This window comes from Canariomyces notabilis (assembly GCF_033297395.1).
Source record: "Canariomyces notabilis strain CBS 508.74 unplaced genomic scaffold N656scaffold_3, whole genome shotgun sequence".
Taxonomy (NCBI): domain Eukaryota; kingdom Fungi; phylum Ascomycota; class Sordariomycetes; order Sordariales; family Chaetomiaceae; genus Canariomyces; species Canariomyces notabilis.
In genome coordinates this window covers 193,170-206,216 of record NW_027041825.1, presented here as the reverse complement: position 1 = coordinate 206,216, position 13,047 = coordinate 193,170, and the positions used below count along the sequence as shown (strand labels likewise).

Below are 13,047 nucleotides of genomic sequence, written 5' to 3'. Positions count from 1 at the left end.
CAAGGTAGCCTGGTGTCCACTCAGTAGCAATCTTAGCGGACAGACGAAGTTGCATGTCTGAGCGGACCCAACTCGCTCGCGGGAAGGGGTCATGGATACGGTGCTGGCGAATATAAGGGATGTAGAACGGCAGGTATGGTACGTTGATGGTTGACCTCGTGTCTGCCTCCCGCGTTGTGACTCAATCAAGAGTCAAGAGGGGAGAGAGTATTCTCGTTCCCCTATCTTGCGAGACTCAACCCTCACCGCACGACATGGCGGTCTTCAGGACAGGAGGGGTGGCCTCGTCGTCCCGCCCGCGTTGGTGGATGACAGCTTGGTTCCTCCTTGTCCTCTCATATTGCACTACCGCCGCTTCTGCTCATCTACAACTTGAACTTGAATCACCCCCTCAAAACTTCACCTCCTCACATTCCTTGTCTGCACGCGCCGGCACCTTCTACCTGCGTATCCTCCCGCTTGGAGCCTCCATTACATGGGGCCAGGCGTCTTCAGATGGCAACGGATACCGCAAGGCTCTCCGCGACCAGCTGCGGTTCGATGGCTGGAACGTCAACATGGTTGGCAGTCGTGCCGGCGGCACCATGAACGACAGGGTGTGTGATGTGTCTCGTTCTTCATGTTCACGCCCAACGCTTAGGGTCAAGCGGCTAATACAGTTTCTACAATGTACAGGACGTTGAGGGTTGGCCAGGATATCGCGTTGACCAGGTCGATGTCAGGGCACGCACTGTCGTGCCGCTGTACAAGCCCAACGTGGTCCTCATCAACGCGGGAACCAACGACGCGACGCAGGACTACTACGTGTCGACGACCAAGAACCGTATGCGAGGCATGATTGACTTCATCTTTGCCACGGTGCCCGACGTGTGCGTCGTGCTGTCCACCCTCATCCCCAACACTGCGAACCCGGGCAACGTCGCCTTGATCAACGACCAGTACCGTGCGCTGGCCTCGGAGTACCAAGGCCAGGGTAGACGTCTTGTCCTGGTCGACTTTGGCGACGGCTGCATGACGACGGGTGATTTGGCCGACACAACGGTACAATACCCTACCTTAAGCATCCCGACCCCTTTTCTGCAAGCATCAGTGACTAACCCCTTTTTTTCCTTCTCCCAGCATCCCAATGACTATGGCTACAAAAAGATGGCTGCCAAGTGGCACCAGGCCATCCAACAGGCCGAGAGCCGAGGCTTTCTCTCGGCTCCCAGCAACGATGTGGCCTTCACGGACGCCGGGGGGGGCTCAACGACATGCGACAAGCAGTACGGCAGCGGCAATGCGGACCCGCGCGGGCGGACCCAAGTGCTCAAGGCACTGTCTCCCCGCATCATTGATGACGGGCAGTACAAGCACAGCTCGCAGTCCATGGGCAAGATCCACTCGGGCTGGTACGCGGGGAACGACACGGTGTGGTTTGCCCAGCTCTACAACAAGTACGGCGCCGACCGCGGCGGCGAGCGCGACGACTGGGTCTTTAGCCAGGGCCCCGACGCCATCTACTACCGCGAGAACCTGGGCGGCGGCGCCTTTGGTGAGAAGACGCTCATCCCTACCCTCAAGGGTTGTAAGCAAAAAGGCATCCGCTGGGGGGATGTGGTGAGAAATCTCTACATGCTAGACTTCATGTTTACTTCCCCCCGCCTAACCCCTATTCGTCGCCTCAAGAGCACTAACCTTTTGTCTAAAAGAACAACGATGGACTAGACGACTTTATCTGCATCGGGCCCGAAGGGAACATGTATGTCGCAATCATGATAGTTTCGAGTCTTTATCTGCTAACCACTAGTCTCCCCTGCGCAACAGGTACGTATCCATCAACGACGGCGGTAGCCCTCCCAAGTTCAGAGAGGTTGGCCTCTACAAATCCGTGCCCAGCGGCCCCTATTCCCAAACAAACGTCCGCCTCGGAGACATCGACGGCGACGGGCGGTTGGACTACTGCGTGGTGGCCGGCAACGGAGACATCTACTGCTGGCGCAACGGCGGCGTGGGCGAGATGGCTGCTTACTGGCAGGACTTTGGCGAGGGCAAGCCTGTCTTTACCGGCAAGGGTATGGGGAATATCGACGGCGTCCATTTGGTTGACATCAACGGAGAGTAAGTGGCAGTTCCCCCAATCATTCATGAGTTCAGGTTCAAGTTCTCGTTACTGACTCGGCTGCCATCACAGCTTCCGTGCCGACTGGCTCTGGCTGGACGACACAGGCAAGGTCACAACATACATAAACCAGCGTGGCCAGGGCAAGGGACTCATCCCCTATTGGGACTCTGTCGGCGTCACGCATGCCGGGATGGGCGAGGCAGGAGCTCGCTCCCAGATTCGGTTCGCGAGGCTCTATGACACTGGCAGGCATGATGTAAGTGCCGTTCCTGATGCCACAACCTTGTATTGACTCAGTAGCCTTGCGCTAATGGTCTTGGTCCCAGTACGTTTACATCAAGTGCATGACGCTGAAGGACGGGCGCTGTGACTATGAAGTGCGGGCCTGGAAAAACACTGGGGGTGGAGGCGCGCATCAAAAGGGTGAGTTCATGTTGTTCAAGACGGCTCTTCAACCCTCCAATCTCCATGTATCAAGCCAGCAGCGGGCTGACACACTTGGCAATGAACCCAAGGCGACGGTGTCCGCTGGTGCGACATGAACGGGTCGGGCAACGACGACTACGTCTTTATCGACCACAACAGCAAAATCACCATTTTCCAAAACGTCAACAAGCCGCCCAACACCGACTACGCCGGCTGGTACGACAGGGGGGTCGTCCTGGACCTCGGAGGCGTCAACCGCAAGGCCATCCACCTCGGCGACTGGAACGGCGACGGATTCTGCGACGTCATCATCACCGACAAGGCGACGGGCGCGCTCGATGTCATCCAGACGCACTACGACCTGGCGTCCGACTCGTACACCTTCGGTCCGCGGACGCGGGTCGTGTCGTCGGGCTGCACCCAGGGCTGGGGGGTAGGCGAATTTGATCTCGGGATCCGGTTTGCCGACATTGACGGGGACAAGCGGGCCGACTACATGTGCCTGGAGCCCAACGGCCGCGTGACGGGGTGGCTCAACAAGCCGGGCGGACTGCAGTGGATGAACCAGATCAAGTTCAGCGTCGACAAGGACCGCGCCAACCACCGCTGGGCTGACGTCAACGGCGACGGCAAGCCCGACTTTATGTGGATCGACAAGTTCAACGGCGACACGGACGTATGGTACAACATGGGCGAGCGCCAGATCTCGGGTAGCTCCTTCTGGTGGGATCCCCAGGGCAAGAAGTACCAGGGCTCCTCGTCGGGACCCAACCTGCATTTCCCCAACCTCGGCGGCCAGGGCCGCGCCGACATGACAGAGGTCAATCCCAAGACCGGCCAGGGCTGGACTTGGTTCAACAGCTGCCCTCCCGGTGGCGATGACGGTCCCGTCGCGGATCCGGGCCTTCCTGAACTCATCGGCAGTTGTGGCGGAGGTGGAGGCGGCGGAGGTGGTGATGGAGGTGGTGACGGTGGAAGTGGTGGTGGTGGTGGAGGTGGAGGAGGAGGCGGTGGAGGAGGTGGTAGCGGCGGCGGTGATGGCGGTAGCGGAGGCGGAGGCGGAGGAGGAGGAGGTGGTGGTGGTGGTGGTGGCGGCCAGAGGGTCATCTACGTCCCCCCCGACATCTGGAATGGCGGGGGCGGCACAGCCTCGTGCATTCCACCTTGCACCCTTGTGCTCCCTCCTTCGCCCATCGGCTCTACGACAACCATAACATGGCCGCCGTTGACCACAACATTGCTGTCCTCAGCACCTGGTGGCGGCATCCAGACCATCACGACCATCATCTACATCCCCCCCGTCACGACGGACGCCATTGCCTGGTGGCCGGTGACGGTCCGCGTCGGGGATCCGACTTCAGCTCTGTTCAAGCCGGTGCAGAGCGTGAAGCCTCGTCCTAGCCAGTTAACTCTACCCCCCTACGTCGAAACTGCACCTCCTACACCATTCCCGAGGTACTCAGGGGGCACGCCGGTTCCCTCAACCACCACCACCAGCACCACCATCTTCCCCATCGTCTTTTTCCCGACCCCGCACCCCGTGACAATCCAACCTCAGCCGACCGTTTCCGTCTCACTGTCCAAGCAGCCAACGCTCACTTATACCAGCTCTGAACCGAAGTCGACCTGCCAGTCTGGGTGCGGCGAGTATGACTGCCGCCAGTTTGGCTGCGGCGACGACGACGACGACGACGACGATGACAACGATGACGATGACGATGACGATGACGATAACAATGACGACGACGACCATGGCTGTGGAATTTTTGGCTGCGGTGGCGGATGTGGCATCCTCGGCTGTGGCGGAGGTTGCGGCTTGGCCGGGTGCGGCACCGGCTGTCTTCCCGGTATTGGATGCCCTCCAGGAAGTGAGTGTTGCTCCTCGAGTCCGAGTCCTCGGTGCTCGAACGAAAGAGTTCAAAATTTTTCAGACTGACGAGTTCTTTCTAGGTCAGTGCCCTCTCAACAAATGCGGCGGCATTGGATGCAGGGGTGGAGGCTGCGGAACTGAGAATGAAGGCGACTGTGAGCCAGAGACGGCGGACGATTGCACCCTGTGGGTGAGCAGCACTTTGACAGCCTCTCCCGGCCGATACAGTACCACCACAAGGGTAAGTGGCTGAACTTGTCGGGCTTCTGGAGCCTGGAGGTCGCCATTCCGTTTTGAGAGCAAGTAGCCGCTGACTCAGACCACCTTGGAATGGTAACAACAGACACAATGCAAGCAATACATGGCGTGCGATGCCAACGACAGGACGGCCACTTCGACCCTGACAGAGACGCCACGTGAATATCCGACGGCCACCGTTACCGCAACCTGTGGTGAGATGGGCCGCCAGCCCGACAGCGTCATCAGCTCAATAGCCTCGCAGTTCCTTCTTGACGAGGCTAGCTGGGACCTGGGGCGCTTCATGCCCACTACGTCCACCGCCACCCCGTCTCCCACCCCGCCTCCCAATCCGTCTCCGACTCCCACCCCCATCACGCCGCTAACGCGAGGTCCCATCAAATGCTTCAACGAGGCCGACTTCCCGGGCCACGCCGACATCCAGCCCGACGACCAGGACGCATTCTCGAGGGACTTCAGCGCCCTCAACATCGACACCATCGGGCCGGATGACGGGTCATTCCCGTACCGCGTTAAAGACAGCCACGGCGTCTTTTACGACTATCGCGTCGAGTGGGTTGCCGGGTGTGTCACGACGGTCGAGAGACAGGACTTCCGTTTCCCGTTGGGCATGTCGCAGAGCCTGATCACGGCGTACTTGCTTGTACGAGAGGATTATACCAAGTGTGAGTTGTCTCCCTCTCAGTCTCTCTGAGTCTTTGTCTTCATCCAAATCTTCCATGTGTTGCTGCGAGAAATCGAGAAAAAGGGGACAAGAGGACCGACGGCTGACGCTTCTTGTCCACAGGCAATAACGGCGGTGTCGGTGGCTCGTGCCAGGTTGGCTGTTTGTTGTATACCTTCGAGGGGGGACGAGGAGGACAAGTGGCCGATTCGATCGATCAGGGCTTCGGCCAACTGGCAGTCGCACAGTCACAGTCTGCCCCTAGCAATCATAGTCACTATGTAGCAGGAGAGGATGGCGGGATTGTTATTGATGATCTCAAGTAAGGTAGTATTGATCGGGGTTTAGAGAGGTCACAGAAAAGAAAACACGGTTTTGGGCTTATTTTACAATAATTATCTTCCCACTTCAATTGATCTATCAAATCAATCGCTGGGGTTGAGTCCAATCGCCCATTTGGGACCCACTGCACTGGTGCCTAAACTTGTTGAAAACCAGGTTGCAGCTGGCGGGAGGTTGTCCTTAGCTTGCGGGGGGCTATAAGTAAACCTCAGGGGCCCATTCAGGGGTATTAACCCCCGCCCAGCTGTTTTTGGCGACAGGGATAAAGTATAGTACTTCCGACCTTTCCAACGATTTTTCATTGCAGCCAAAGGACAGCATATGCACATCGCATGCACAGCCTAAGCAACGCTTTCCTAGTCTTTGAGTTTACAATTCTTGAATATTAGAAGGCATATATTGAGCATATACCTTAGGTGGAGTGAATGAAGCTAAGTATCTTACTATATATATATATAGTATATGCCTAGTATATATTTGGATTCTAAGTACCTAACAGTATATGCCTAGTATATACTAGGCATGGATAGTAAGCTACTTAGTTCCATTCACTTTACTTTATATATATGCCTAGTATATACTAGGTATATATTATACCTTTAAAGAATTATGTCCTATAATAAAGGAATTTATTATAGGAATTAGTGGGTTGCAAGTGCTTTGTATATAATGTACTTTATCCCTGTCGCCAAAAACAGCTGTGGGGGGTTAATACCCCTGTTTGGGCCCCCGAGGTTTACCGATAGCCCCCTGCAAGCTAAGGACAGCCCCCCGTCATGTGTTTGCCCGTTGAAAACTTGTTAAGTGGGAAGGAGGAACTCAGGAACCCTTAGCCAGGCCCACACTGCTTACCGTAATCCGTACCTCAGCCGGCGAAGCCACACGCCCCTACTTCGTAGCCCCTGCCAATTCCACTACATAAGGTACTGATACAGTACCTACCGTACGCTGAAGCTCTTTACCTGGTAGGTATGTACATACCTTCCTCCGTCCCCTCCGACACTGGGACTTTGCGCTTCAACTTTCTCAGCATTCCTTCAACACTCCAACCGCTTATGTGCAATAATACATCCATTCTTTGGTGTGCTTCTCCAAAATTAGAGCAAGTGTAGCTAGAGTCCCGCTTAACACCATCGATAGGTACTGTATTGTATGTACTGTACAGGACGGAGACAGGTCGTTCTAGCCTTCTATGCATTCGATAAATAAGTACCTTAGCAAACAACGGTCGTTTTAACGGACTGTCGGTCGGTCCGCCTCATTGCCCCGTGCACCGAACCAATCAGCGTCGTCATTTCTTTCTGAAATGGAAGGTGGAGACGGCGTGGAGGGTTCGCTTTAGGGTGTGGAAATTTCAAGGAGGGCCTCGAATTTCATTTCACAGATGGCCTTGAAATTTAATTGAATTTCAACATTTCATATTAATCCGATATAGGTTGTCGGGTTAGGGTTACCAACACAGTTCTCCAACCCTAACCACGCAGCCAGGCCAGGTCAGGCCCAGCCTTAGGCGTGCCCTATCTTACATAACAAACCTCCCTGCTGAAATCTTTGAAATTCAGTGGCCGGCGTGAAATTCAAATTTCACAAGAAAGGCTGGATTTCAGAAAATTTCAATTTCATTTCCACATCATAGCAACTTCGCTTTCGGCTTTCGATTTCACAATTGGTGGAATGGGATTAGGTACATATGGAACTGGAAGATCGGCATTTGGCATTGAGGCCACCATGAGGATTCATGAACGTAAGGTATGCGAGGCGACACACTTTTTCTTTGCATACAACTTGCCAACCTCGCCAACCTCGGAACTTGCCCACCATCCCGTCACCCTTCGTCAAGCATTGTCGCGCAGCAGGAACCCTCCATACTGCAACTTCTGGAAAAAGCCCTCTGGGTCGTACTTTGCGGCCGTCTCCTTCAGCCTGCTCAGATTCTCAGCCCCGTAGCTGTGCAGAACCTTCTGGTGACCCGTGGCAAAGTTGGCGCTTTTGTAGGCGAGCAGCAGGCCCTTCCCCCGCGCAAGCGCCTCCACCTTCTCCTCGAGGAAGCCAAGGGCCTTCTCAGCGGGCGCGTCGTCGTCCTTCCTCGCCCACTCGCAGGTAAAAACCCACCCTGGTGTTGCACGATGGGTTAGTCTAGTTTAACTAGGTTCAGAAAGATCAAGTGCTAATTGGTATGCAAGGTAAAGACCCATGACGCACAGCATTGCGGAGTTTTCTCGAGGCCCAGCGAGTTGCCGCCTCGGTCCTCGCCAGCTTGCACGGCAGCCGTGCCCACAGGCTGGGCCGTGAAGTGAAGGACATAACCTTCGGGGAGTTCTTTCACGGCTTCCCGGTAGAGTCGGTATATGCCCCCGTATAACTCTCGCGATACCCGTGTGGTGACGGAGTAGATACGGCGCCTGAAGTCGGCATTGTCAGTAAAACCTGACTGAAGGAAAATATCATCGTGACAGCAGATCAAAGGCGCCCGAATCGGAACTCACTTCCCGTCATTTTGCTGGTGCCGCGTGGACACCGTCTGGGCGAGCGAAAGCAGAGTGCCCTCCGTCGTAGGACAGGCAGTGGTAATCAGGCTGTTTAGGTCCCAGAACGGCTGAAACGCGTCGAGCCGTTCGGAGGAAGTGCCTGCGTGCAGCAACCCGACGGCAACGAACTGGGCGTTGAAGTTGGTGAAGGAGCCAATCTTGGTATCCTTTTCCATGGCTTCCTGCACTTTGACCGTGGCATCAATGATGGCCACGTAGTCCTGCGGATTATAGAGGTTGATGGTGTATTGGATTTTGAGCAACGGGTACGTGTACAGATCGAACCTCGTGACGACACCTGTATCACCATTAGGGCCATGTCTTCAGCCATCTTCGGTCCCCAGTAGCCCACCGACCGAGAGTGGGCATATCCGTCAAGTATCAACGTACCAAAGTTCGAACCCCCACCCTTGAGAGCACGGTAGAGGTCTTGATTCTCTTGCGCGTTGGCGTTTACGATGCGGCCATCTGCCAGAACTACCTGTTGATCTCAATTTGAGAAACTTTGACACGTACAAGAAATATCACCGCTACGGAGCGGAAGAAGACATACCTCAGCACTCTTGATGCCGTCCGCCCCAAACCCGTACAGGTTTGGGAAAGCTCCCATGCCACCCCCCAGCAGGAAGCCCGCGACGCCGACCTGCTCATCTCGCCCGCCGATGGCCGAACGATCGTGCTCGGCCAGCCAGGCGTACACCTCGCCAAAGGTGTTGCCAGCGCCGACCTTGGCAATACCCTCTGCGTCTAGCTCTCTCGAGGCCAAGTTGCGGAGGTCGAGCACGACACCCGTGTCGCCAGCGCTGCTGAAGCCTGCGTTGGGGTTGTGCCCCGTGCTACGCAGCGCGAACTTGGTCCCCGTCTCCTTGACAATGCCCAGCGCGTTGGCTACCTCGGCGGCAGTCTGCAGTCGGACATAGGCCGCTGCGCGCGTCCAGCAAGTCTGGGACCACGCAACAGAGACCTCGGCCTGAAAGGCATCGCCCATGTCCGGAGTAGTGACACGGCCGGGGAAGGCAGCTTTCAGCCGGGCGATGGCATTTTGCGACGCTTTTTGAGCCATGGTAAGCTGCATTGGGCCAGTATATCTGGAGATAACACCACAAGTGATGATAAGCGCCAGGAGGAGGATTTTGGAACGATGTGGGTTGGCGAGCGGATGGTGGGAGTTGGAACTGGAAGATCAGGAAGATCAGGCCGGAAACATGCTCCTCTTTTCAACCCCTATCCCATGTTATAATCTCCCAGTTTAACTGGTCATTACCTACACTGAACCGCGGGGTATGAACAGCATCAGCTTGGCTGACGAATAGTGAGTAGGTACCTTCCATGTCATGTTGCATGACTCTGCTGACGCTGACATGTTGTTGGGCCGTTGGCTGCACCTCATCCAAAATTCTGTACCGATATGAGAACGGACTTCAACAAAAGCATGTCTAGCCGTGCTAGGATTCGGATCCCATTTGGAGGAGGCCGTAGTCGCCCAATCGGAACTTTCAACAAGACTGTTGGACGGCGGAATTCACACGCTGACATTTGAAGGGTTATGTTATCTTCTGGAGGCTCGGGGTGTGGTTGATGACCAACAAACCAACAGGGGTTGGACTCAGCTATACATGATCAGGCAGCACCTTCCTGAGACAGCAAAACTCAGGCTGTTTTTCTGACACGGTTCTCTGATGATGATGACGACTCAGGCAGGTAGCACAGGGCTTCTCAGGGTACGGGAGACACCATATGACCGAGTACAAAGTTGAAGTTGTCAACTTGCCGGCTTGCCCGCACTCGGCAGTGTTCAAGTGCAAGGGAAGGATGGTAGTACGCTTCTGCTGAGATTCATGAATCTTAGTCTCTTAGTCTTAGAACTTAAAAGCGTCAGATGGACGATATCGAAAGACCCACTACTAGTACCTAAGGTACCGTACTTGTGTAAGTTTTGTTCAAGGGCAAGGTCAGAACTTCGACAACAAACACTGGCAGACTAAAGCGAGAACAGTGTGGTAAGTGGAGTAGACTGAATGCCAGGACTTGATCCGGCGCCATGACCGGCCCATAATGGGGTATATGATTTATGAGCTTGTTGGGATGGCTGTGTTCAGGTTTTACCGTAAGGTGAAGCCTGCTGTCCATCCTCACTAACAGCGAGATCGCGTCGTCATCAGAAGACATGCCGATGGGGAAAGCTCCCAAGGAGCTATAAGTAGTGTTAGCTTGAGGAAGAAAGGGGAAAAATGGCACGGGAGGGCCGAGAAGATGCAGGCATAAGGTGAGTCCAGGAACTACAACTTGGCCGGGAGGTCCAGCCAAACTCTTTGCAGTTAGATGCCCTACATCGATGTACATGTATTGCATATATGTAATACTTCGAAACTCGGTCTGGACCTGGACGCAAAGAAGGCTGCAAGTGCTCCGACATTTTCCAACATACTAGTCGGTAGGTAGTACCTGTCTTCAACCCAGGGTAACCTTCATGTATGCTCCGATCTCTTCAAGTTTTCAACCCGGCACTCATGCTGCAAGTACAATCTCACAACTAACTATATAGTAACATGGCCTATTGCTACTTCAATTCTACTATATGCTTCCTGTTTGTATGTACCCGCTTCCGTCAGGACTCGGGAGTCGGAACAACGAGTCCGAGTCAAAGCAGAGAACAGCAATGGAACAGAAATATGATTGGCGCGGTTGTAAGCATATAGGTTCATATCTACTCGGCTACCGCAAACACTGTTGCATATATGCCCTGAGAAGTTATATCCGGGTTTAGACTCCAACAAATAACTGAGAGTCCCATGGCTCGTCTCCATCCCGCCGTGAATTGGAGACTGGGGACTGACGACGCCCGGACACAGCTGACCCAAAAGATGTTAGTTCCTCCGAACACACCGATCATAAGACCCCGTCCAGCAACGGTTGCCGACATGACGATGCTACCTTATGTCAAAGTTTTGTGGTTTGTGCCCAGGCACCGGGTAGCGAAAGACTGGGGTAAACGTGGAGGCCGAGGTGAAGTGTTGATCGGGGTCGGGTTACAATGGCGCGGTTCAAGGTGCCATGCACACATACATGTTGTGTGCGACGACATCTCGACGACTGAAGCGGAATCAAATTTCCTCCAACCAGCAGTCTTGGCGCTGCTTCTAAAGGAGAATCTTGTGCAATACCAAGATTCTGGTATAAACAATGGCTCTGCCAAGAACCGACATTCGTAATAGGGGGCATCTCTACTCTCTTGTAGTCCACTTACCACAACGTCCCGCAGAGAGCCCAGAGTCGAAGTCGTTCGAGATGTGCTCACGGGTGCTTGCTCTTGGTCTAGTTGCTACCGGCGTCCTCGTCGCCGCGGGCCCCTGCGACATATACGCTTCTGGGGGTACCCCTTGCATTGCTGCCCATAGCACTACCCGCGCCCTGTACAGCTCCTATAACGGGGCCCTCTACCAGGTTCAGCGTGGCTCTGACAAGGCCAAAACCGACATCAAGCCTCTCTCGGCTGGCGGGGTGGCCAATGCGGCCGCCCAGGACTCGTTCTGCAACAACACTACCTGCCTCATCACCATTATTTATGACCAGTCGGGCCGGGGAAACCACCTCACACAGGCGCCCCCTGGCGGCTTCAAAGGCCCGGAGGCGAACGGATACGACAATCTGGCCAGCGCCATTGGCGCACCCGTTACACTAAATGGCCAAAAGGCCTATGGCGTCTTCGTTTCCCCCGGCACCGGCTACCGCAACAATGCTGCCAGCGGCACAGCCAAGGGCGATGAGCCCGAGGGCATGTACGCGGTGCTCGACGGGACCCACTACAACCAGTACTGCTGCTTCGATTACGGTAATGCCGAAACCAGCAGCCTCGACACGGGCAACGGCCACATGGAGGCCATTTACTTTGGCGACTGCACCTCGTGGGGCTCTGGCGCCGGCAGTGGTCCATGGATCATGGCCGATCTCGAGAACGGGCTGTTCTCTGGCCTCAGCTCCGGCAAGAACACCAACGACCCTCCCATCTCGTACCGCTTCACCACGGCCGTCGTCAAGGGGAGGCCAAACCAGTGGGCCATCCGCGGTGCCAACGCCGCGTCTGGCTCGCTGTCGACCTTCTACAGCGGCGTACGTCCCAGCGCCAGCGGTTACAATCCCATGAGCAAGGAGGGCGCCATCATCCTCGGAATTGGTGGCGACAACAGCATCAGCGCCCAGGGCACCTTCTACGAGGGCGCCATGACCTCGGGGTACCCCTCAGACGCCACCGAAAACGCCGTGCAGGCCAACATTGTCGCTGCCAAGTACGCCACCACCTCGCTGACCAGCGGTCCGTCCCTCACCGTCGGGTCCTCCGTCTCGCTGCGCGTGACAACCTCCAGCTACACAGACCGGTACCTCGCACACAACAGCTCCTCCGCCATCATCACCCAAGCTGTCTCGGCCTCGAGCAGCAGCACCCTCAAGCAGCAGGCCACGTGGATCGTCCGCACGGGGCTCGGGGGTGGTAACAGCGGCTGCTTTTCGTTCGAGTCGAGGGACACGCCGGGCAGCTACATGCGCCACTACGACTTTGCGCTCCGGCTGGGCACCAACGACGGCACCAAGCAGTTTGCCGAAGACGCCACCTTCTGCCCGCAGACGGCGCTCAACGGTTTGAGTGCGGACAGTTCAATTCGGTCCTGGAACTACCCCACACGTTATGTCAGGCACTATGCCAATGTGGCTTATGTTGCGGGCAACGGTGGCGTGCACATGTTTGATGCTGCGGCTTCGTTCAATGACGACGTGAGCTGGGTTGTTGCCTCGGGATTTGCTTAGTAGCGGTCAGTCTTTCCAAATGAAGTGTATATATCCGTACCACATTACCTAT

General features: G+C 55.5%; 5 protein-coding genes across 5 annotated transcripts; 4 read left to right on the top strand and 1 right to left on the bottom strand.

Annotated features, from left to right (window-relative positions):
• Positions 1 to 254: 254 nt before the first annotated feature.
• On the top strand, positions 255 to 3,444 carry N656DRAFT_724939 (carbohydrate esterase family 3 protein; the record flags this gene model as incomplete). The annotated part of the gene is made up of 8 exons (XM_064812550.1): positions 255 to 596; positions 676 to 1,041; positions 1,120 to 1,599; positions 1,692 to 1,741; positions 1,807 to 2,100; positions 2,174 to 2,360; positions 2,431 to 2,527; positions 2,620 to 3,444. Coding segments are annotated over 8 exons (2,640 nt in total), but the record flags the coding sequence as incomplete, so codon positions are not given.
• A 611-nt stretch (positions 3,445 to 4,055) lies between these two features.
• N656DRAFT_383147 (uncharacterized protein) lies at positions 4,056 to 4,678 on the top strand. The gene is made up of 2 exons (XM_064809461.1): positions 4,056 to 4,398; positions 4,481 to 4,678. The coding sequence occupies exons 1-2, from the start codon at positions 4,180 to 4,182 to the stop codon at positions 4,592 to 4,594; spliced, it is 333 nt and encodes a 110-aa protein (XP_064673074.1). The 5' UTR covers positions 4,056 to 4,179; the 3' UTR covers positions 4,595 to 4,678.
• On the top strand, positions 4,373 to 5,820 carry N656DRAFT_383144 (uncharacterized protein). Its single transcript, XM_064809460.1, has 3 exons — positions 4,373 to 4,398; positions 4,744 to 5,323; positions 5,446 to 5,820. The coding sequence occupies exons 2-3, from the start codon at positions 4,762 to 4,764 to the stop codon at positions 5,646 to 5,648; spliced, it is 765 nt and encodes a 254-aa protein (XP_064673073.1). The 5' UTR covers positions 4,373 to 4,398; positions 4,744 to 4,761; the 3' UTR covers positions 5,649 to 5,820.
• Positions 5,821 to 7,499: 1,679 nt separating this feature from the next.
• On the bottom strand, positions 7,500 to 9,180 carry N656DRAFT_702359 (FAD-binding domain-containing protein; the record flags this gene model as incomplete). Its single annotated transcript, XM_064811016.1, has 5 exons — positions 7,500 to 7,777; positions 7,867 to 8,066; positions 8,151 to 8,513; positions 8,579 to 8,673; positions 8,746 to 9,180. The coding sequence occupies 5 exons, from the start codon at positions 9,178 to 9,180 to the stop codon at positions 7,500 to 7,502; spliced, it is 1,371 nt and encodes a 456-aa protein (XP_064673072.1).
• A 2,300-nt stretch (positions 9,181 to 11,480) lies between these two features.
• Positions 11,481 to 12,995, top strand: N656DRAFT_795237 (carbohydrate-binding module family 42 protein; the record flags this gene model as incomplete). The annotated part of the gene is made up of 1 exon (XM_064817390.1): positions 11,481 to 12,995. The coding sequence occupies one exon, from the start codon at positions 11,481 to 11,483 to the stop codon at positions 12,993 to 12,995; it is 1,515 nt and encodes a 504-aa protein (XP_064673071.1).
• Positions 12,996 to 13,047: the final 52 nt, after the last annotated feature.